The 25,662-nt window shown below is 42.5% G+C and overlaps 1 protein-coding gene across 1 annotated transcript in view; it reads left to right on the top strand.

Annotated features, from left to right (window-relative positions):
* Positions 1–24,930, top strand: part of LOC126094498 (uncharacterized) — a 146,839-nt gene extending 121,909 nt beyond the window's left edge. The window contains exon 6 of the mRNA XM_049908911.1: positions 24,174–24,930. Coding sequence (XP_049764868.1) covers positions 24,174–24,317 — 144 coding nt within the window. The 3' untranslated portion in view covers positions 24,318–24,930. The remainder of the gene's footprint in view (positions 1–24,173) is intronic.
* The last annotated feature ends 732 nt before the right edge of the window (positions 24,931–25,662 follow it).

Below are 25,662 nucleotides of genomic sequence, written 5' to 3'. Positions count from 1 at the left end.
GGCTCTGTTTATTTGCTTCTGTACCAGGTCGGGAGGGTAGTTGCGGGATGCGAAAGCTGTTGTCAGGTTGTTGGTGTAATGCTTCAGGGACTCCGGACTGGAGCAGATTCTTTTGCCACGAAGACCTAGGCTGTAGGGAAGGGACCGTTTGATGTGGAATGGGTGGCAGCTGTCGTAATGGAGGTACTGTTGCTTGTTGGTGGGTTTGATGTGGACGGACGTGTGAAGCTGGCCATTGGACAGATGGAGGTCAACGTCAAGGAAAGTGGCATGGGATTTGGAGTAGGACCAGGTGAATCTGATGGAACCAAAGGAGTTGAGGTTGGAGAGGAAATTCTGAAGTTCTTCTTCACTGTGAGTCCAGATCATGAAGATGTCATCAATAAATCTGTACCAAACTTTGGGTTGGCAGGCCTGGGTAACCAAGAAGGCTTCCTCTAAGCGACCCATGAATAGGTTGGCATACGAGGGGGCCATCCTGGTACCCATGGCTGTTCCCTTTAATTGTTGGTATGTCTGGTTTTCAAAAGTGAAGAAGTTGTGGGTCAAGATGAAGCTGGCTAAGGTAATGAGGAAAGAGGTTTTAGGTAGGGTGGCAGGTGATCGGCGTGAAAGGAAGTGCTCCATCGCAGCGAGGCCCTGGACGTGCGGGATATTTGTGTATAAGGAAGTGGCATCAATGATTACAAGGATGGTTTCTGGGGGTAACGGATTGGGTAAGGATTCCAGGCGTTCGAGAAAGTGGTTGGTGTCTTTGATGAAGGATGGGAGACTGCATGTAATGGGTTGAAGGTGTTGATCTACGTAGGCAGAGATACGTTCTGTGGGGGCTTGGTAACCAGCTACAATGGGGCGGCCAGGATGATTGGGTTTGTGAATTTTAGGAAGAAGGTAGAAGGTAGGGGTGCGGGGTGTCGGTGGGGTCAGGAGTTTGATGGAGTCAGGTGAAAGGTTTTGTAGGGGGCCTAAGGTTCTGAGGATTCCTTGAAGCTCTGCCTGGACATCAGGAATGGGATTACCTTGGCAAACTTTGTATGTGGTGTTGTCTGAAAGCTGACGCAGTCCCTCAGCCACATACTCCCGACGGTCAAGTACCACGGTCGTGGAACCCTTGTCCGCCGGAAGAATGACGATGGACCGGTCAGCCTTCAGGTCACGGATAGCCTGGGCTTCAGCAGTGGTGATGTTGGGAGTAGGAGTAAGGTTTTTTAAGAAGGATTGAGAGGCAAGGCTGGAAGTCAGAAATTCCTGGAAGGTTTGGAGAGGGTGATTTTGAGGAAGAGGAGGTGGGTCCCGCTGTGACGGAGGACGGAACTGTTCCAGGCAAGGTTCAATTTTGATAGTGTCTTGGGGAGTTGGATCATTAGGGGTGGGATTAGGATCATTTTTCTTCGTGGCAAAGTGATACTTCCAGCAGAGAGTACGAGTGTAGGATAGTAAATCTTTGACGAGGGCTGTTTGGTTGAATCTGGGAGTGGGGCTGAAGGTGAGGCCTTTGGATAGGACAGAGGTTTCGGATTGGGAGAGAGGTTTGGAGGAAAGGTTAACTACTGAATTAGGGTGTTGTGGTGCCAGATTGTGTTGATCGGAATTTTGAGGTTTTGGAGGGAGTGGAGCTGGAAGTGGGAGATTGAGTAGATGGGAGAGACTGGGTTTGTGTGCAATGAGAGGTGGTTGAGGTTTGCTGGAAAGGTTGTGAAGGGTGAGTGAGTTGCCTTTCCGGAGGTGGGAAACCAGGAGATTGGATAGTTTTTTGAGGTGAAGGGTGGCATGCTGTTCTAATTGGCGGTTGGCCTGTAGGAGGATGCTCTGAATAGCCGGTGTGGATGTGGGAGAGGAAAGATTGAGGACTTTTATTAAGGATAGGAGTTGACGGGTGTGTTCATTGGCTGAGTTGATGTGTAGGTGAAGGATTAGGTGGGTGAGGGCAATGGATTGTTCAGTTTGGAACTGGTATAGGGACTGATGGAAAGAAGGGTTGCAGCCAGAGATGGGAACTTTAAGTGTGAGGCCTTTGGGGGTTATGCCAAATGTCAGACAAGCCTGAGAAAATAAAATATGTGAGCGTAATCTGGCTAGGGTGAAGGCATGTTTGCGGAGGGAATGTAAATAAAACTTAATGGGGTCATTGTGGGGGTGTTGCGAGGGTGACATGGTATTAGAAGGTGGAAAGTTTAACATGTGTATACCCGTCCTTTTTTCCCCATAAGGTAAGTCTTTCCGCTCCCGGGACTGGAATGACTCCTTACCCTCTCCCTTAAAACCCACATCCTTTCGTCTTTCCCTCTCCTTCCCTCTTTCCTGATGAGGCAACAGTTTGTTGCGAAAGCTTGAATTTTGTGTGTATGTTTGTGTTCGTTTGTGTGTCTGTCGACCTGCCAGCACTTTCATTTGGTAAGTCACATCATCTTTGTTTTTAGGTATATTTTTCCTTCATGGAATGTTTCCTTCTATTATAACCATATATATATATATAATAGAAGGAAACATTCCACGGAGGAAAACATTCCACTTATATATATATAGACAGACTTGCCACTCTATATTCATGAAGATGCAAAGCTAGTTCTTTTTGCTGGTGATACTTGAGAAAACACAATTTATACAATTCTGTACAGTAAATGGCATAACACCATTGATAAATAGAGAATGTGAACAGAAGTCTGTTGCTTAGACAGAATACTCAAAATTTCTGGGTGTGTGCATTGATAAGAAATTGATGAAACACCATTGATGATCTGCTGAAACGATTAGGTTCAGCTACTTATGCTATTAGGTTTATTGCAAATTTTGGTGTAAACATATCAGTAAATTGGCCTACTATGCCTATTTTCATTCACTGCTTTAATATGGCATCATATTTTGGGGCAATTTGTCATTAAGAGAGAAAATATTCATTGCACAAAAACGTGTAATCAGAATAATAGCTGGAGCCCACCCGAGATTACCTTGCAGTCATTTATTTAAGGAACTTGGAATATTCACAGTACCTTGACAATACATATATTCACTTACGAAACTTGTCATTAATAACCCATCCCAGTTCAAAAACAACAGCGAAGTGCATGGCTATAGCACTAGAAGAAAGGATGATCTTCACTATTCTGAATTAAATCTCACTTTGGCGCAGAAAGGGATGAATTATGCTGCCGCAAAAATATTTGGTTGTTTGCCAAATATCATTAAAAGTCTGACAAATAGCCAATTAAAAGAATTCCTGAATGACAACTCCTTCTACTCAATATATGAATTCGTAGATATGAAGTAGTTACTGAAAAAAAAATGGTTCCTTAATTATTTTGTGTAAAGAAAACTTACAGTATGTTAAAGTGACACATTCTGAAACATTACGAAATGTCGTATTCATGATCTATGGAACAAGGATTAATGTATGTATGTGACATGCAAAGGATCCTAACACAGCATAGCAAATTACCCTACACAATACTGTTTTAATATTTGCAGTATATTATTTACACGATTAATCATGCTTAGCAACTATGCAGTTCCCTTTGCCCTATTACGTGTGCCACTGTCTTCAGTTGCTGGTGGTGATCTGACCATTTTTGCGAAGTACTACATACGGCAAGTGCATTTCTTAACATACAGACTCATTTACAGAAATTTTTCTTTTATTACGTGTATACAAGGATAGGGAAGAGGTAGACATGTATGCGGATTTTCCAAAATCTTTATTGGCTAATTCTGCTATGTGATACGTGCGGTAGGCGATGATGTCTCTATCAACGAAACTTTCCAGGCCGGGAACATTGGGAACTCCAGTGCCACCACGTACAATTGCGACAGTAAGCCATCCGTTACCATGTGAAAAGGTATCATTAAGATCAATACTAAAATTAAGTCTACATCCACAAAATACAGCAGGTCCGTCGACTAGTGCGGTGGCAGCTGTGTTCTTCAGGGCATTCTTCTTCTTGTCTGCGGCAGATGTTGAGAATTCTATGTTCTCAATGGTTTTATAGACTGTTTGTCTCGAACGACAACGATAGCGTCTGTTGGGCATCTTGGCAGCGTTCAATTCAGTTGCCTGTGCAGCAGCAGCAGCGCGAGTGAGCCGCTGCACGGCGCTCGCTCGCTTAATTTTAGTATTGATCTTAATGATACCTTTTCACATGGTAACGGATGGCTTACTGTCGCAATTGTACATGGTGGCACTGGAGTTCCCAATGTTCCCGGCCTGGAAAGTTTCGTTGATAGAGACATCATCGCCTACCGCACGTATCACATCGCAGAATTAGCCAATAAAGATTTTGGAAAATCCGCATACATGTCTACGTCTTCCCTATCCTTGTATACATGTAATAAAAGAAAAATTTCTGCAGCTGCTCAGTACCTGCTTTGTGCTGCTTCCTGATTAATTTCTTCCTCACTGAAGAGAACAATGCTCATTTCTATTAGGTACTATCAGGCTGTATATTAAAATGTTGATGTTGCTTCTGTCTGTTTCTTCATCACATGTTTATTTTCTTCATTTGATGTATATGTCCACAAAACAGCACCAATTAAGCTTCTACTGTAATACAAACATCAGTCAACGTTTTTCCAGACAAAACTTTGTGTTCACAGTCCAGCTGCTCGTACTATTACCCCTTCCAGGTCTTTGCTCCATAACAAAGTGACTCAGTTGTTGCCAATTATGGGGATATGGAAATCTTATTACAAAAATTAGTATGTGCAGTTGATAACAGGAAATCGATCGAATGACTGCCCTAACATTAAAAAGACTTTGCTTTGTTGTCAACTTGTGTGACATAAATGGGAAGTTCAAACAATTGTAGGCATACAGATGCTTCGAAAATAGAGAAGGAAGTTTTAATGGTGAGCTGCAACAATTCTTCTGCAGATCTAAACAAATCGGACCATGGTACTTGGTACATTGACAGTGGAGCAAGACGACATGTAACTAGAGACCTGAAAATATAGCATCTGTGTTTGGCGAAATTTGCATCTTTTAGTGCGAATATGCATTCATTTATGTCACACAAATTTAAGAAGTTGTCACATTATGTGCCTGAAGACAAAACCGTAGTGTGTTTAAATTGACTGTTAAAAAGAGCATTTTGACTGTAATATTTATTTTAGCAAGAACTTCAACAGTTCTTTTTCCAAAATGACTTTTACTTGTTTTCTTCTTTTGGCTCTTTTTTAAGCTTCCAACAAATGATTCTTTATTCAGCAGCATTTTCCCAATGGTGAAAAGTGGGACTCTGATTTAATGTACTTCTCATTTTCTTTTCTTTCCCAATTTGACAGTTGGAAAGCTCTCAGAATATTGAGTTTGGTCTTTCATGACCATTCGTAGACATCTGGCCCATACGTAGTAATTCTACATACAGATCAACAACATACTTAGAGACAAGTTAAACTGAAAATAATTGTATTTGAACATTAGAGACAGCCTTGTGGAGTGGTTGAAATATGTTGAGAGGTTTTGTTTTCTGGTCTCTGTAGTGTAGATTCTATAAACTGGCAGTTAGGTACAAGAGCAAACAAAATAGAATTGTGACCACTAGAGGGAACGGTTATAGGGTTCACCAATCCCTTCTGGTGTTGTGGGGGTATTAATCTAACTGTATGATGAAACATGATTAGCGTTTTCATTCATTTCAAAATAAGAAAGGAAAACATTGAGCAATGTACAATAGAAAGCATTCAGCAATGACTACTACACAGTTGCTTGTGTGGGTTAGCATTGGTGTAAATGACGTAGTTCATTCCTGAGCTTTACCAATATTTGATGCAACCACAGTTCAAAACACTCACACCTTAAAACTACCGTGTTAAAGTGTTCACAATCAATGGGTTTTCATGGGGCTTCCAAAACTGCATTTCATAAACCAGTTTCCAAATTCTACTTCTGGCTGATCATGTAAACACACCAAATTGATTCTGGAAATGTGGCTCTAGTTGCTGTATTTCAACTTCCACTCCCATTCAAATGCACAACCATTTCTGAAACATACAGAGGTCTTCGGCTAAGTGGACAGAATGACTTTCTGTGCAGTGAAGGAGAAGCAGAAATATTAAGACCGAGTATGAAGTTGTCTACCTCTAATATTTAATAGAAGAGAATCAGCCATTGCACTGATTTAACAAAAACAGGAACAACTGATTTCCAAATGTAGTACTGCACCGGTCTAGCAAAATTGCTTCAACCCTTAACATGTAAACATGACAGCAAAAAACATTTTCTGAAGTTCTGTTTTGTCTTCCAGAAGTGTGAAGTGTTTGCTTGTAAATGTACTTTTGAAGTTAAGCTAGCACGCACGCACACACACACACACACACACACACACACACACACACACACACACCTCCCCCTCTCCCCCCGATGCTAGGTCCCACAGATGAGTCTTACGTTGCATTATGTGGCGTGTATAGAGCATATTCAGCCACCCACAGTTGAAATTGCACCAGAGCACCAAATGCACTAATAAGTCATTGCATTCATACACTTTTTATTTTGGAAACACTTTCTGATCCATATTATCTATCCAAATTGTGCTTTGCAGATGATACACAGTACTACTAGCCAAAAATTCACAACTTTTCAATACAGAAAATAAAGCTACTTCAGACAGTCAGTGACAAAATAGTCATCTAGATACAATGGAGTACATGTTGAAGCGTTTGGTACAGTCTGAGTTGAGTGCAGGTATTAAATGGGCAGAACAATATTTTGAATTGTTTGGATTTGTCGAAATGGATCTTGTAACTTATTTTCTGTTGAGGAAAAAAAAAGAAAGAAAAAAAAAAAAGAATAGATCAGATAATTGAAAATGATAGCAAGTCTTAGGTAATTTTCAAAAACAATATTGCTGTGGCATTCAATAATGAAAATGAGCTTTATTGTTTGGCTGTGAAGGTTATTCCTGTAGAAAAGTCTTGTGGTGTTGCTGAATGATGACGCTTTACAGATAAAGCATTAAAAACTTGATCATCAAAATAAACACTATGTGCACCATTTTTCGAAAGATCGTGGTACAGAGATAACAACTGGTAGCAGCTTTTGTGAGGGATGCATCTGTGGTTAACATCATTGGCTGGCATTTAGTGATAGAGTGTATAAACTCACTACACCTGGAGTATTAATTTGTGGAAATGTTTGTGGACCAGTAGAAGAAAATGATTTGCAGGGTCACTGATACTTTTCTGTTTTTAAGGATGATCTTTTCCAGTTTCAAGTTAACATTTCTTTTGTGACACTAAACTGAAATTACTGTGAAAGTGTTATGTTCAGATAGTGGTAAGAAGATCCACAGTAAAGCATGGTAAATGGCAGAATTATTTGCAAACAATCTAAGAGAGCTTTTCAGATTGTCTCCTAAATCGTTTATATAAATTGGGAACAGCAGAAGGCCTGTATCATTTCTTTAGGGAACACCAGATGTCACTTCCATTTTACTTGCTAACTTTCCATTTATTACTACGAACTTTGACCTTTCTGGCAGGCAGTCTACATCTACATCTACATCCATACTCCGCAAGCCACCTGACGGTGTGTGGCGGAGGGTACCTTCCGTACCTCTATCGGTTCTCCCTTCTATTCCAGTCTCGTATTGTTCGTGGAAAGAAGGATTGTCGGTATGCCTCTGTGTGGGCTCTAATCTCTCTGATTTTATCCTCATGGTCTCTTCGCGAGATATACGTAGGAGGGAGCAATATACTGCTTGACTCTTCGGTGAAGGCATGTTCTCGAAACTTCAATAAAAGCCTGTACCGAGCTACTGAGCGTCTCTCCTGCAGAGTCTTCCACTGGAGTTTATCTATCATCTCCGTAACGCTTTCGCGATTACTAAATGATCCTGTAACGAAGCGCGCTGCTCTCCGTTGGATCTTCTCTATCTCTTCTATCAACCCTATCTGGCACGGATCCCACACTGCTGAGCAATATTCAAGCAGTGGGCGAACAAGCGTACTGTAACCTACTTCCTTTGTTTTCGGATTGCATTTCCTTAGGATTCTTCCAATGAATCTCAGTCTGGCATCTGCTTTACCGACGATCAACATTATATGATCATTCCATTTTAAATCACTCCTAATGCGTACTCCCAGATAATTTATGGTATTAACTGCTTCCAGTTGCTGACCTGCTATTTTGTAGCTAAATGATAAAGGATCTATCTTTCTGTATATTCGCAGCACGTTACACTTGTCTACATTGAGATTCAATTGCCATTCCTTGCACCATGCGTCAATTCGCTGCAGATCCTCCTGCATTTCAGTACAATTTTCCATTGTTACAACCTCTCGGTACACCACAGCATCATCTGCAAAAAGCCTCAGTGAACTTCCGATGTCATCCACCAGGTCATTTATGTATATTGTGAATAGCAACGGTCCTATGACACTCCCATGCGGCACACCTGAAATCACTCTTACTTCGGAAGACTTCTCTCCATTGAGAATAACATGCTGCATCCTGTTATCTAGGAACTCCTCAATCCAATCACACAATTGGTCTGATAGTCCATATGCTCTTACTTTGTTCATTAAACGACTGTGGGGAACTGTATCGAACGCCTTGCGGAAGTCAAGAAACACGGCATCTACCTGTGAACCCGTGTCTATGGCCCTCTGAGTCTCGTGGACGAATAGCGCGAGCTGGGTTTCACATGACCGTCTTTTTCGAAACCCATGCTGATTCCTACAGAGTAGATTTCTAGTCTCCAGAAAAGTCATTATACTCGAACACAATACGTGTTCCAAAATTCTGCAACTGATCGACGTTAGAGATATAGGTCTATAGTTCTGCACATCTGTTCGACGTCCCTTCTTGAAAACGGGGATGACCTGTGCCCTTTTCCAATCCTTTGTAACGCTACGCTCTTCTAGAGACCTACGGTACACCGCTGCAAGAAGGGGGGCAAGTTCCTTCGCGTACTCTGTGTAAAATTGAACTGGTATCCCATCAGGTCCAGAGGCCTTTCCTCTTTTGAGCGATTTTAATTGTTTCTCTATCCCTCTGTCGTCTATTTCGATATCTACCATTTTGTCATCTGTGCGACAATCTAGAGAAGGAACTACAGTGCAATCTTCCTCTGTGAAACAACTTTGGAAAAAGACATTTAGTATTTCGGCCTTTATTCTGTCATCCTCTGTTTCAGTACCATTTTGGTCACAGAGTGTCTGGACATTTTGTTTTGATCCACCTACCGCTTTGACATAAGACCAAAATTTCTTAGGATTTTCTGCCAAGTCAGTACATAGAAGTTTGCTTTCGAATTCATTGAATGCCTCTCGCATAGCCCTCCTCATACTACATTTCGCTTCGCGTAATTTTTGTTTGTCTGCAAGGCTTTGGCTATGTTTATGTTTGCTGTGAAGTTCCCTTTGCTTCCGCAGCAGTTTTCTAACTCGGTTGTTGTACCACGGTGGCTCTTTTCCATCTCTTACGATCTTGCTTGGCACATACTCATCTAACGCATAATGTACGACGGTTTTGAACTTTGTCCACTGATCCTCAACACTATCTGTACTTGAGACAAAACTTTTGTGTTGATCCAACAGGTACTCTGAAATCTGCTTTTTGTCACTTTTTCTAAACAGAAAAATCTTCCTACCCTTTTTAATATTCCTATTTACGGCTGTAATCATCGATGCCGTAACCGCTTTATGATCGCTGATTCCCTGTTCTGCGTTAACTTTTTCAAAGAGTTCGGGTCTGTTTGTCACCAGAAGGTCTAATATGTTATCCCCACGAGTCGGTTCTCTGTTTAACTGCTCAAGGTAGTTTTCAGATAAAGCACTTAAAAAAATTTCACAGGATTCTTTGTCCCTGCCACCCGTTATGAACGTTTGAGTCTCCCAGTCTATATCTGGCAAATTAAAATCTCCACCCAGAACTATAACATGGTGGGGAAATCTACTCGAAATATTTTCCAAATTATCCTTCAGGTGCTCAGCCACAACAGCTGTTGAGCCAGGGGGCCTATAGAGACATCCAATTACCATGTCTGAGCCTGCTTTAACCGTGACCTTCACCCAAATCATTTCACATTTCGGATCTCCGTCAATTTCCTTCGATACTATTGCTTTTCTTATCGCTATAAACACGCCTCCCCCTTCACTGTTCAGCCTGTCTCTACGGTATACATTCCAATCTGAGTTTAGGATTTCATTACTGTTTATGTCCGGTTTCAGCCAACTTTCTGTCCCTAGTACTATATGGGCATTGTGACCGTTTATTAATGAGAGCAGTTCTGGGACCTTTCTATAGAAGCTCCTGCAGTTTACTATTAGCACATTAATATCGTTATTCCCTGTTGCATTTTGCCTACTCCTACCTTGCCGCGTCTCAGGAGGCGTCTTGTCGGGCCTAGGGAGGGGATTCTCTAACCTAAAAAAACCCCCATGTGCACTCCACACGTACTCCGCTACCCTTGTAGCCGCTTCCGGCGTGTAGTGCACGCCTGACCTATTCAGGGGGACCCTACATTTCTCCACCCGATAGCGGAGGTCGAGAAATTTGCACCCCAGATCTCCACAGAATCGTCTGAGCCTCTGGTTTAAGCCTTCCACTCGGCTCCAAACCAGAGGACCGCGATCGGTTCTGGGAACGATACTACAAATTGTTAGCTCTGATTCCACCCCGCGAGCGAGGCTTTCCGCCTTCACCAATTCCGCCAACCGCCTGTACGAACTGAGGATGACCTCTGAACCCAGACGGCAGGAGTCATTGGTGCCGACATGAGCAACAATTTGCAGTCGGGTGCACCCAGTGCTCTCTATCGCCGCCGGTAGGGCCTCCTCCACATCTCGGATGAGGCGCCCCGGCAAGCAGACAGAGTGAACACTGGCCTTCTTCCCCGACCTTCCTGCTATTTCCCTAAGGGGCTCCATCACCCGCCTAACGTTGGAGCTCCCAATAACTAATAAACCCCTCCCCCCGTGTGCCTGCTCGCACCTTGCTGAAGGAGCAGCCACATGTCCACTCACAGGCAGAGCGGGCGATGCCACACGGTCAGCCTCCACATTGACCCTCCGCCTCGTTCGCCGCGAACGCCGCTGAACCCGCCACTCCCCTTGGGGAGAGGGTGGCCCAACCGCGCCCGGTACCCGCGAAGATGTCTCGACAGCAGGGACAGTGTGTGAAGCATATAACACCTGGGGTGTACCCTGCGACGCACCAGACTCCCCACCGCCGCTACACTCCGAGGCAGCAGCCTGAAGACGGCTGACCACGGCCATCAACACGCTCAGCTGTTCGCGAACAGTGGCCAGCTCCTCCTGCGTCCGTACACAGCAGTCACACATCCTATCCATCCTAAGGAATCAATTTACTGAAGAGAGTTGTTCAACCTTTAACTAGACTGCTAATTCACTAAAGGCGGCTGTTTATTCACTAAACTGGGGTTGCTAGCCACTTCTTGTAGAAAACAATGAAAATTGCACTACCTGTCTCTGGACTGTATTGAAAACAAACACTAGCACTACTGGCACTATGGTTGACTAAAGGGACTCTCTCTGACTGTATTCAAAACAAACACGAAATCTATGGAACACTATTAATAGCACCAGTCAATTAAAGCTTCCTAAAAGCAAATACACACGGAAGAAGAAGTGACAAGTAAGAAAAATACAGTTAATACTTAAATTAAGGTAGCTCGCTGCACAGCAGACGTGAAGCAGACGGCAGTTACGACGACACTGACACTGACTATGGCTGACTAAAGGGACTCTCTCTGACTGTATTCAAAACAAACACGAAATCTATGGAACACTATTAATAGCACCAGACAATTAAAGCTTCCTAAAAGCAAATACACACGGAAGAAGAAGTGACAAGTAAGAAAAATACAGTTAATACTTAAATTAAGGTAGCTCGCTGCACAGCAGGCGTGAAGCAGACGGCAGTTACGACGACACAGCAGCTTACAGCAGAAAGACGACGTACAGAATGAACAGTCATGAACAACTGAGGAATTACTCCATAGATACATGTTTGATTAGAAGTTGCTTGTGAGTAACAATGTTAAATGCTTTCTGGAAGTCTATAAATATGGAATCAATTTGAGATCCCCCCTGTCAACAGCACTAATTACTTTGTCTGAATAAAGAGCTAGTTGTGTTTCACAAGATTTTTTTTTTTTTTTTTTTTTTTTTTTTTTTTTTTTTTTTTTTTTTTTTTTTTTCTGGTTCTATGCTGGCTGTGTCAATAGGTGTTTCTTCGAGATAATTCATAATTTGTGAACACAGTATATGTTTCATAATACTACTGCAAATCCATTTTAGTTATGTGTGTCTGTAATTCAGTGGATTATTCCTGTTTCCTTTCTTGACTATTGACATGACCTGTGCAGCTTCCCAATATTTATGTATGGATCTTTCATTGAGTGAGTGGTTGTATATGATTCCCAAGTACGGGCCTATTATATCAGCGTACTCTGAAAGGAACCTAATTGGAATACATCTGAATCAGCAGTGGCCTTTATTAAATGATTCTGTTTTCTTCACTACTCCAGGGATATCTGTTTTTGATTTACTCCTGTTGACAGCTGTTCTTGATTTAAATTCTGGAATATTTACTTCATCTTCTTTGGTGAAGGAATTTCAGAAGACCATCTTTAGTAACTCCACTTTAATGGCACTGTCTTTGGTAATATAACCTTGGTATAGTGCAGTGAAGGTATTGCTTATGTCATGGCTCTGGTGTACCATTCATATGACCAGAATCTCCTTGGATTTTCTGCCAAATTTCAAGACAGACTTTCATTGTGGAAACTACTAAAAACATCTAGCATTGAAGTCCACACTTAATTTTGAACTTCACTAAGACATTGGCAATCTCATAGATGTTGTATGTGCCAGACAATGGAAAATGGAAAATCCAGGATGGAATGTACAGGATATATACAAACCGGGAGATCCGGGGAAAGCTCAGGAATTTTTTTAATTCCAGGAATTTTTTTAATTTCAGGAATTTGTCATTTTTTTCAGTTAAATTTTTGTAATTTTGAATGGTAAGAACCAATTCTGAAACAAAGGATATTACTGTATCATGCTACTGTACAATAATACTGCAGCAATAAAACTTAAAACTTAAATTGGAAAGGAAATACGCCACATACAACAACAAAACACAGTGCTCATACAAGTGTCTGCCAACAGCAAAATGAGTCAAAGGCTTTAGGAAGACTACGCAATGCTTCGTAACAACAAATTGCCTCCGATGAGCGTGACGCCACAACTGTTAACATTAGATTCGTTTTAGCGGTTGCGAGCGGGAACATGCGCAAGAGCAGTTGAATAGAGTTGAGTAGTATCATCTTCCACTCCTGGGGCTACAGAAACGTGGCTGTTGGCTGTGTAAGCAGTCACAAGAGAGGGAGAGCAGGGAAATACAGTGACATGCGATAGAAGACTGCCGTGTGAAGAGGCGTGGCACTGCGCTTTGGCACACTTAAGACCAAATAATGTGTCCTACATTTCCTTGAACACACGTTTCATGCATCAGAGTCTTCAGAAAGATGTGCACTACAAACTGAACATATTTTTGAAAATTTGAATTTTTTTTAATTTTTGACGTCCTATCTCATTGAGCTCGAGGGACGCCACTATCTAGTATTGTCCCGGTTCGGAAATATCGTAGATACGGGGCTGATGCGCAGAGAAGTCTCAGTTATAATAGAGAAGTGAGTAATCTCCATGTGACCCGTGTTTACATTTAGTGATTTTGCTGTTTCCTCTTTGTTTATTGCACTCACGTCGACAAAAAAAAAACAAAAAAAATGGATTTGTGTTGCTGGGAGCTATCATCTGACTTAAAATACATTCATATAATTACAGATGGCTGAAATACGTTATTAGTTTCAGATTTTATTTTATTTCCACCTTTCTGACCGTGAAGCATTAATTGCCTTGCAGAACAATGAAGTTATTTTTCACCAGCTGCGACATAGTTGCGTATACGAACAGTGATCCAGTACTGTCAAATGTTTTTTATTCCAGTCTTTGATCACAATATCAATTCTTTTGACGATGAACAGTTTCAGTCCGTAATGACCATCCTCAGATTTTTTCTACACTAGGTCCTAAAGCCATTACGGCCTTATCACTTTAGGACATGGTGTAGAAAAAATCTGAGCATGGTAATTGATATTGTGGTCAAAGACTGGAATAAAAAACATCTGAAGTTATTTTTGTCGGTTTGCTGAAGAAATTGGCTAGTTTCAACTGTTTGGTGCATTTCAAGTGTACGTTTTCATCTTGTAGCATGTATTGCATTATGCCATAACAAAGAACGAAGCATGAGGTAACAAAGTACTGGTACTCCAAGAAAATTTACATCCCGAAAACAACATTGAAAAGCTTATTGTCAGGTCGAGGCCTACTTCACTGGGAATCTGGGACTCTCATTTAAAAATCAGCTCTTTGATGACGAGCCATTTAGAAGAATTCCAAGCCCAGAAGATCAGACATTTATGTCGTTATTAAAAATTTTACTGGCTCATTTGTGTGATATATCTTAAAATGTAATACACACATTAAAGACCAACATTATATATGACAGCTTAGTTTCTCTTGCAGTGTATTGGCCTTAGAGACCAACATTATATGTGAAAGCTTTGCTTTTCTTGTAGCAACACTGTATATATTAATTTAAACCATTAGCTTTTCCTGTTCGTGTATTCACACTTGCTATTGTCTGACTACGCTACGTGTCTGAAGCTTGTACCTATATTGTGTGTATATTAATTTAAAGCATTAACTCTTCCTGTTTGTGTGTGCGTGCCCTATTTAACAGTGATGTTCTGTTGGCCCACTTCATCACGTGTTCTATGTCCTGAATTTCTACTGTCATTGGCTGGCGAGATTGCAATCTCAGTCTCAGTGCTTCAGAAGCTGTGATTGGTGGAATTCATATTTCTAGCTCCATAATGCAAAAATACGCATGTTGTTGCACAACAAAAATCTTTCCAAAACACATTGTTTTTTGATGGGTTTCATTTTCTAAATTGCCAGGTATTTCTACGCCAATTTATAAAATCTTTAACATTCAAAGGACTGATAAGTTTTACAGCTCCATTGGAAAGTATATTGTCACTTCACACGGGAAGAATGTACTTTCACACAGTGTGTAGTGTATTTTTACCTGGGAGAAAGTGTATTTTACCAGGAAGACTTTGAAAAATCTGGGATGCCATAAAGTATCAGTATTAATTAGTTTTTAATGAAAGTATTTAGTATTGTTTCAAGGGATGTCTTATGTCCACCACTAGTACTATAAATATCTTAATTGATTTTTTAATGTTTAAATGTCTGCCAATGATTACACACGATTGGGGGATACATGTACTACCAAGCTGAGATTTCCTCTGACATTTTCAGTTATAATTGGAGTTAGTCTGATAATAGACAGAAGGACCAAATTCTAAGTTTATGCGCACCTATGGTACTGAGTTTTGCCCCAACAATTTCGCTTGCAGCTTGTAGTTATATCTTGCTAGAAATAAGTTTCTTCTCTACTGCAACAAATAATAGCTTATTGTTATAACCTTTAATCACCAATAATTGCGTGGATATTCAAACACACTCACATAGAAACAATAGCTGGTTACATGATAACAACTCAGTATCTCTCATTCGACTGCCGTGCCGTGACATGCGGCCGGCGCCGTTCGTAGCTAGGTGGTGTTCCCGCGCTCAGCCGAGTTGCGGAGCGCCTCTATCGCCGTTTGCGCGTACTGTCGTGGCGGCACTGTTAAATGTCGTGGCACTGTCACAATACTTTTTCCCCCTTGGAAAAAAAAAACACTCACTTCCTTGGAGACATGGACAGTGCGGAGGCATCCATGGCCTCTCGTGAGGCCCCGAGAAGATCCTGCGGAGAGACACGAGAGTATGGTCGAAAATGTCCAGGACGGAAGCTCGTGCATGGAACGTGCCTTCTGGACGAGATGATGGATGAAAACTCCGGAGCAGCATCCATAGGCGTCATGGACCTGGGGGTGTGCTCCAGCGGGATGGGTCCCGGAGAAGGCAGCGTCGCGACTGGGGCCGGTTGTGGCGTACTCGGAAACGGTAGCGACGTTGGCTGCATCAACACGTACGGTAGATCGGCAGCAGCGACAGGACGGGCTTCTCGGGCCGGTGGAGGCGAAAGAAGGGGCGGTGGCACCGGCGTGGCCACCACTCGTGGGCGCATCTGGTCGTAATGGCGAACAACCATGCCGTCGTCCGTACGTATTACACAAAGCTGGCGGCCGCGAAGAGCCTTGACCATCCCTGGAATCCATTTAGGGCGAGATCCATACCTACGTGCCCACACGTCAGCACCCACCGAGTATTTTCCCACACTAGGGGACACAGCACAAGGCCTGACAGGGTGAAGCAGGTGCAGTAGAGTGCGCGGTTGGCGGCCATGCAAGAGTTCAGCAGGGCTGCGATCACCCAGAGGCGTGAAGCAATAAGAACTCAGAAATTGCAGCAGAGCGTCATCTGTGGAAAAATCACTAAGGAATTTTTTCATCTGGCTTTTGAAAGTGCGGACAAGGCGCTCAACCTCCCCATTCGATTGCGGATGGAAGGGCGGTGCTGTAACATGATGAATCCCTTGTCCAGTACAAAAATCACGGAAGGCCTGCGAAGAGAACTGAGGGCCATTGTCCGTGACGATCGTGGATGGAAGACCTTCTAGCGCAAAGATTTTGGACAAATCCAGCGTCGTCGCCGCAGTGGTGAGCGACGGACATCGAACAACAAACGGAAACTTCGAGAAGGCGTCAATCAACAGTAGCCAATAAGTACCGAGGAAGGGGCCGGCAAAGTCAGCGTGCACCCGTTCCCATGGCTACGCCGGATCAGGCCACGGAGAGGGCATCGTACGAGGTGCAGCCAGTTGTTGAGCACACTGACCACACGCAGCAACCATGTGGGCGATGTCCGAATCAAAACCGGGCCAATAAACGTGCCTGCGGGCCAGGGACTTAGCCCGAGAAATCCCCCAATGGCCTTCATGCAACAGTTTGAGAACATATTTGTGAAGAGAGGCTGGCACCACGACCCGTGGAGAGGCGCCTACCGTGGCCACAAGAACAACACCATCATGAACAGACAGACGAAGGCGCAAGGCATGGTAGTTGCGAAGGGGATCCGATGCCCGGCCCTTGGTCCTGTCCTGCCAACCCCGTTCAACAAAACCGATCACCTGGCGCAGGACCGGGTCCCGCGCAGTAGCCGACGCAACCTGCGAACCTGTAAGTGGAAAACCCTCGACCGCACGACTTTCTTCCTCATCAATGTGGAAACAGAGTAGTTCATCACGATCGAAAACCGGGTCAGGGCCCATCGGCAATCGCGACAATGCGTCAGCGTTGGCGTGCTGGGCCGTGGGGCGATAGTGAATCTCATAGTGAAAACGAGACAAGTATAAGGCCCAAGTTGCAGGTGGTGAGCTGCCTTATCTGGAAGCGACGCGGTGGGCTGAACAGTGAGACCAGCGGCTTGTGGTCGGTGATGAGGTGAAACTTAGAACCATACAAAAAAACGCTGAAATTTTTTAGGGCATAAATGATAGCGAGCGCCTCCTTTTCGATTTGAGAGTAACGCCGTTGCGCATCGTTGAGGGTCTTGGAAACATAGGCGATGGGTCGTTCTGACCCATCCTCATACCGATGGGCGTGAACAGCCCCTAGGCCATACTGTGATGCGTCAGTCGCCAGAACCAAGTGCTGACCCGGACGGAATGTGGCAAGACAAGGCGCCGACTGCAAATGAGCCTTCAGGCGGACAAAAGCCTGCTCACACTCGTCGGACCAACAGAAAGCGACGTATTTGCGTAACAGCTGCTGCAGAGGATGAGCTACCGCCGCTGCGGATGGAATGAATTTGTGATAATAAGCAATCTTGCCTAGAAACGCCTGAAGTTCTTTGACCGTAGACGGCCGGGGTAGAGCGTTAATGGCCGCAACGTGCTGACGTAGAGGATGTATACCCTCACGGGACAAGTGGAAACCAAGATACACAATGGAGGGTTGGAAGAACTGGTACTTGTCCAGATTGCACTTCAACCCAGCCGAATGCAAAACCCGAAACAGTGAACCCAAATTGCGAAGGTGCTCCTCGGTGGAGGCCCCCATGACAACAATGTCATCCAGCTAGTTTATGCAGCCGGGAACGGAAGCCGTGAGCTGTTCCAAAAACCGCTGAAAAATGGCTGGCGCGCTAGCGACGCCAAATGGTAACCGCTGGTACTGATACAACGCACAAGGAGTGTTGATGACGAGAAATTCTTTAGAAGAAGCATCCAACGGCAACTGATGGTACGCCTCCGATAAGTCAAGTTTGGAAAAGAACTGGCCCCCAGCGAGCTTGGTAAATAACTCCTCAGGACGGGGGAGAGGATAAGTGTCAATGAGGCTCTGAGCATTGACGGTGGCTTTAAAATCACCACACAATCGCAGACTCCCATTGGGTTTAGAAACCACCACGATTGGCGATGTCCATTCACTGGAGGTAACAGGAAGGAGAATCCCTGAAGCTGTTAACCTGTCTATCTCAGCCTTGACAGGTGCACGCAATGCCACCAGAATAGGGCGTGCCCGAAAAAACTTAGGGCGAGCTGTAGGTTTAAGAGTAATGTGGGCTTCAAAATCCTTGGCACGACCCAGACCAGCAGAGAACACGGACGAAAATTCAGAACACAATCCATCCAGCTGTTGATACAGAATATCCTCAGATATGAGGTGCACATCATCATCAATGGAGAACCCGAACAACTGGAAAGCATCATAACCGAACAGGTTTTCAGTGCCTGCATGATCCACCACATAAAACGTGAGGGGCCTAACAACAGACTTGTAGGCAGTGGAAGCATCAAACTGGCCAATGATAGAAATTTTGTGTTTATTATAAGTTCTCAGATTTCGCGTAACTGGAGACAAGGGAGGGGAGCCCAACTCCAAATACGTGCGAGAATTAATGAGAGTTACTGCAGAGCCAGTGTCCACTTGCATGCGAATGTCATTATCCAGAACATGAACAGTAACAAACAACTTATTTGTTTGAGAAAGCTCACAGTTAACATCCATGTCCGATGCCTTGTCCTAGTCGACAGGAACTTTAGGGGACTGACACACAGAAGCAATGTGGCCTTTTTTCCTACATGAATTACACGTGGCCCAACGTTTTGGACACGCAGCCCTGTCATGCTGTACAAAACAATGTGGACAAGAAGGAAGTGTGGAACGAACCTGCTTCTGTGGTTGCTGTTTTCGCTGCGAGTGTTGCGGCCCAACGCGACGTTGTTTACGCGAGTGAACCGCCGCCACATCTTCGATCTCCTGAGAAACAGGCAAATTGTCCGTGTTGAAATTTGACTGTACAGCACCTACATCACACCACGCGTCTATTTGCGCGCCAGCAGCGTGAGACACTTCAAAGGATTGAGCGATGCTTAGAACTTCCGACAACGTCAGGTTTGGCAGTTGTAGGGCGCGTTGCCGAACTTCTTTATCAGGAGCAAGGTGTAGAATAGCATCCCTAACCATTGAATCAGCATAAGACTCATGATGAGTGTCCGTGACAAACTGACATTTCCTACTCAGACCGTGTAGTTCCGCCGCCCAAGCCCGGTAAGATTGATGGGGCTGTTTACGACACCGGTAGAACGCCATGCGGGCGGCAACGACGTGGGTGTTTTTGCGGTAATAGTTAGACAGTAAGTCACACATTTCTTAGAAGGACAGGGAGGCAGGTTCCCGCAGAGGGGCGAACTGAGATAGCAGCCGATAGATGCTGGGGAAATCCAAGATAGAAATAACGACTTACACATAGGAGCATCGACAACACCAAAAGCCAAGAAGTGTTGCCGCAGACACTTCTCATAATCCTCCGAGTCTTCAGCGGCCTCGTCGTAAGGAGGGAATAGAGGAGGAGAAAAGGAAGACAGACAATGAGTAAGCGACGTCGACAACGCCTGAAAGCAGCCGTCAGCTGTGTTTGTTGTGCCTGAAGGAGTAGCAGCCGTCAGCTGTGTTTGTTGTTCAATGAGCGCTTGCATAAGCTGTTCCATGTCTGCCCCATCATGAACACACAAATCCACAACGCAGTGAAAATATCCGACCTCATCCCCAAAAAGTGTTATGACCTTTAATCACCAATAATTGTGTGGATATTCAGACACACTCACTTAGAAACAGTAGCTGGTTACATGACAACAACTCAGTATCTCTCATTCGACTGCCGTGCCGTGACATGCGGCTGGCGCCGTTCATAGCTAGGTGGCGCTCCCGCGCTCAGCCGAGTTGCGGAGCGCCTCTATCACCATTTGCGCGTACTGTCGTGGCGGCACTGTTAAATGTCGTGGCACTGTCACAACACTTATCTTATTAATGTACGAGGTATGATAATAAAGTGATGAGACTGATTTTCTTTGCAAGATGTGGCAACCCTGCAAGCTTGCGTAGGCGCAATATCTTTGACCTTGGTCTATAAGCTGCTTCTAGTCCAAGCGGCACATCGATGCAACTGCTCAGTCGTGAGTTGTGCTGTAATAAGTTAACACGTGTTTGTGTCTCTTGTCACAGATATGGAACCGCATAATATTACACAACGGTATGCCATTTCGTTTTGCGTTAAATTGGGTGAAAACGCGACGACAACTTACGGTAAGCTTCAGAAGGCTTTTGGAGAGGATGTTATGTCAAGAGCTCAAGTTTTTCATTGGCATAAAATGTTTAGTGAAGACAGAACGAATGTTGAAGATGAGACCACAGTGGATGACCATCAACCTCATGGACGGATGTCAACTTGGTCAGGGTGCGTGAACTCGTACATTCTGATTGAAGATTATCCATGAAAATGATTGCAGCAGGACTGAACATCAATCAAGAAATGGTTCGTTTAATGATAACTGAAGATCTTGGTATGAGAAAGATTTGTGCAAAAATGGTCCCCAAAAATCTCACACCACAACAGCGAGAAACATGGAAAAATGTGGCAGCCGATCTGTTAGAGCAAAATACCCCCCGCCAGTACGGTCCAGAGACAAAAGGGCAAAGCTCACAATGGGATCACCCAGACCAAAAAAAAGCTTGCATGTCGAAGTCAAAAGTGAAATGCATATGCTTGTGTGCTAATTTGATTCCAAGGGAATTGTTCATAAAGAATGGGTGCCTCCTGGACAAACACTTAACCAATATTACTCCAAAGAAATTTTAGAAAAACTTCGTAAAAGAGGTCTTTGTGTCCGTGCCAACATTGCTGATAATTGGATTCTGCATCACGATAATGTGCCATCCCATACTGCTCTGTCAGTACAGCAATTTTTAACCTCAAAACAAATTTCAGTACTACCACAGCCACCTTATTCACCAGATATCGCTCTGTGTGACTTTTTTCTATTTGCAAGAGTCAAAACGGTGGTCAAGGGACACCATTTTCAAACAAATCAAGGTGTCCAAAAAGCCATGACGAGGGTCTTCGAGGATATTACAGAAGATGAGTTCCAGAAATGTTACAATCAATGGCAGAAGCACTGGAAAAAGTGTGTGCCATCAGAAGAGAAATACTTTGAAGGAGACAGCACTAAACTTGAATAAAATGGTAAGCACCCCCCCCCCCCCCCCAAAAAAAAAAAAAAAAAACAGTCTCATTACTTGATTGTCGCACCTCGTACACTTAGATTTGCCCTAAAAACCTCACTGCAGGCAGTTTTGTTTTTACCCAACTTTCTGTAACATTTATTAAGTGAGCTCTATTTCATTTTAGGAGTACTTCAGACTCCATCGTTTTGTTAAGAATGCTTCAGCAATTGACCATTAGGATTTTCATCTTTTCACCTATAGGCATATCTGTATTCCTTTGGGTCATATACTAACACTTCGGGGTCTCCTGCCACTATTATTATGTGAACTGAAAAGACAGTCACTTAAATTAAAAAAAAACCTAATGTACATTTGGTTCAGAACCAGGGGGCCTCAGTCAGTTGTGGGGACAATGCTGTAGGTTATGAGCTTTCTCGAAATTCTCTGAGGAAGCTGGTCAACTCAGTCTTCTGTGGTAGTCACTGGAATGATCCAAGTAAGATCATGGAGCTCTGATGAAAGGCAGACAGAGAGCAGAAAATCTAAATTCTGCATTTAAAAATGTATTCAAGCATTTAGATACTACTGTATTAATGGTTGACTGCTGCACACACAAATGAGTATAATATAAATATTAACAATGTGCAGTATTGGAAAAACAATTAATGCTACTTCAAGCAGTCAAGGGATAAGTCCCAGACATAATTTCAGCTAGATTTTATGTCAAATATGCCACAAAATCGGCTCCTATCCTAGCTCATATTTATTGAGAATCCCTAGCACAACTAAAGTCCTAAATTACTGGTAAAGAGCACAGGTCAGTTGTGATGCCTGGAATTATAGACCATTATCGCTAACATCCTTCTGTTCCAAGATCCTAGAGATCCCAAGCTCAAAAATTATGATGTTCTTGGAGGAAAACAAGCACTGTAATGTAACCAGCAGAGATTAAGAAAAAAAAGAGTCATGTGAAACCCAGCTTGGTTTATTTACATACATCTTGCAAACAATAGATGAACTACTAACCAAGATATGATTATATAGTGTATCTCTGTAAATATGACATCAGCTTTAGGTATATTTGGCTTATAGAATCCAGTTAAGTCCCATAGTGCTCAGTGCCACTTGAACTTTTTTTTTTAGAATCCAGTACTTTATACTGGACAGTGGCAATTCCACAAAAACAAACGTAACAGCCAATGGCCCCAAGGAAGCGTAATAGTACCTCTAATGTTTTCAATATATATAAAAGATTTATCTAGCAGGATCAACACATTCTAATCTTGTTCACTGGTGCTGAAGTTGTGTATAGGAAGGTATTGTCATTGGACAGTTGTAAGGAATCGTAGAAAGATTTGGCAAATATTTCCAGTTGGGGTAATGAATGGCAGCTCTGTTTAAGTGTGCATAATTCTAAGATAATTTCCATAGAAAAGAAAGAGAACCTGGCAGTATCTCATTACAAGACCAGTGCTGAACATTACGAGCATGTCACATGGTATAAGAATGTCGGGGTATAGCTAAGAAACAATATGAACTGTGGCAAGGTGCCTCAGACCGCGCGGCTTACCATCTCAAGGAAACGTATTATATTTGAACTGAGAATGTGTTAAAGAATTCTTCTACAAACCAGTTTAAGAACGTTGGTATGTAATTTTGTGGGCACATTCTGTACCCTTCATATATGCTGGAGGCACCTGCGCTTTTTTAAGTTGCTTGGGACTTTGCGGTGGGGGGAGAGATTCACGATAAATACAAGCTCATTAAGGGGTCAATGCCGTGTAGTACTCCTTGTAAAACCAAATTGGGAGTCCGTCTGAAACTGGCAACTTATTTGTTTTCTACTCTTTCAGTTGCTTCTATATGCCACGGATGCCTATTACTATGTCCTCCATGCTGGAGCCTGTGTTATGATCAAACAATGGTTTGTTTATAGGATTCTCCTGCATGAAGGATTTCATAGATGCTGAAATTTAATATTTTGGCTTTCCTTAAGCTATCGTTTACTGCCACACCAAACTGCTCAATGAGAGACTGGTAGAACCTTTAGAACCACTTACCGATTTTGCATAGGACCCCCCCCCCCAAAAAAAAAAGGTTCGTAATTCAGTAGATATGAAGCTAACAATAGAAGACAAACAGTAGCTGTTTGATATAACTGATGAAGTTGCAGTGTTGTTGTTGTTGTTGTTGTTGTTGTTTTTTCAAAGCAGCATTTTTCTTTCAAATATACTAGCATAATTTAACCTGGTGTAAGCTTATATAACACTAAGCAATAGTGACGGTTTATTGTTAATACAGTGTAAAGATTATTTCTTTGACCTGATTGCCTTTTGTTAGTGTATACTGTGGCTCATTCCATACCTGTAAAGGTTCTCCTTGATGGAATCTTGCAACACAATGGCTAAATGAATGAATTTAACGAAACCCATGAGTGCTTTCCTTCACATTTCTAAAGAAATGTTGATTTCTTTTGCAATGAGTTTCCATCTGCTATCTGTGGTGGTTGATTTTTTTTTTCTGTATTCTTATTGTGACGTTATGTAAACACTGATACAGGCTCTTGGCTAAGAACTAAAGATAAAGCTTAGCAGTAATAGTCTGACATGACTTTCACTCTTGTAGGTTCGCCCTTGGCACAATGGGATGTCAAGCCAAACATCTACGGCAAAAAAGAGGCCATGCACCACAGACTCTACTATCAGCAATGGGCCTGCACCAGCTAAACAATGCAAGCGCTCCCTACATGGGAAAGTGAATGGTTTTTAAGTCTTTTAATGACGATTTACATGTACAATTATTGTAACTGCTGAGCTTCATCAGCTTCATCGTTTTATTCTGTACTGAGTCATTTTAAGTCACTGTGTACAAAACATAGATTATTTAGAACTGTTTATATTAAAGTAAATGTGTAGTTTTAACTCATCTTGTTGTACTGCTGTCACTGAGGAGAAAAAAGATAAAACATTCTTTGCATGGATATGAACATCCATATTGTTAGTTTTAGCTTCTAGTGCAATGATAAGTTTTATTATATCATATCTATTTTATTGTAAATAAATAATTTTACACAAGAAACCACAGCATCAGATGTGATCAGTAAGACTGGAGATTTGGAAAGGTAAGAAGATATTTTGTTAATTAGATAAACAAGACTTTAATATGCTATGTTTTATAAGATTTTTCACCCCCTCGTTATTGATATACTCTGTAATTTATATCTTTGAGAATTCAGCCAGGTTGACACTTTCATGGTTATGGACAATATTTTCATTCAGTCAGTTGTGTCTGGTGAAGACAGTGTAGGTGATTGGCAGAAGTTTGAGATTTTACTTAGAATTACTCAACAAGGAAAGCAAGACTGTTTTATACATTAATAGTGTGTGTTGAAACAATAATTAAGCCTCACCATATCAAGATTGTTCCACAAAAAATAAATGTTACAAATTTTTATTTCTTGTTTGAGAAATTTCAACGTAATATTTTCCTCCATTAAAGAAAACTCAGTGCCATTTGTAGAAAGTAAAAAAAGATTCATAGGTATTTTACTTCATTTGTCACTGTTTCACGACTTCAAAACAAAGGATATATGTAGCAGACTTTATATCTGAAACCTTTTATGCGTATTTTGGAATTAAACTTGGTGTCTAGAACAAAAGTGGCACCGCATAAAGTGTGATGAACATATGTTGATAACCCCAGTAAGTGGACTTAAGGACAAGGGAAAAGCCTTAGTTGTGGAGTTATAATGTTGGGGAGTATAGCAAGATCATTGTTTGGTTGGTATGACAGGCTTTAACAAAAAAATAAAACATTCCACTGAGTTCCTTGTGGTTGGTTATAAGATGTCTACCGCGCAATGAAGATGTTTCTATCTTTATTTTGCAAACATTTTCAGCATTCAATTTCAGTGAGGAATCATAATACCCACAGCTCTAGACAGTGTTGACTATGACAGCATGCTGTTTGATGAAGACATTCTGTACCAGTCATTCAGTCAAGGTGAATTGCCTAAAACGTCTTCCGAAAAACTGGAAGTGAGTGAGTTCCATGTTCCATGGATCATTTTTGCACGATAAATCGTAAAGATATAGAATGAGACATTTTACATTCA

Source organism: Schistocerca cancellata, chromosome 1 (genome assembly GCF_023864275.1).
Source record: "Schistocerca cancellata isolate TAMUIC-IGC-003103 chromosome 1, iqSchCanc2.1, whole genome shotgun sequence".
Lineage (NCBI taxonomy): Eukaryota > Metazoa > Arthropoda > Insecta > Orthoptera > Acrididae > Schistocerca > Schistocerca cancellata.
This window is presented reverse-complemented; position numbering and strand designations above follow the sequence as displayed.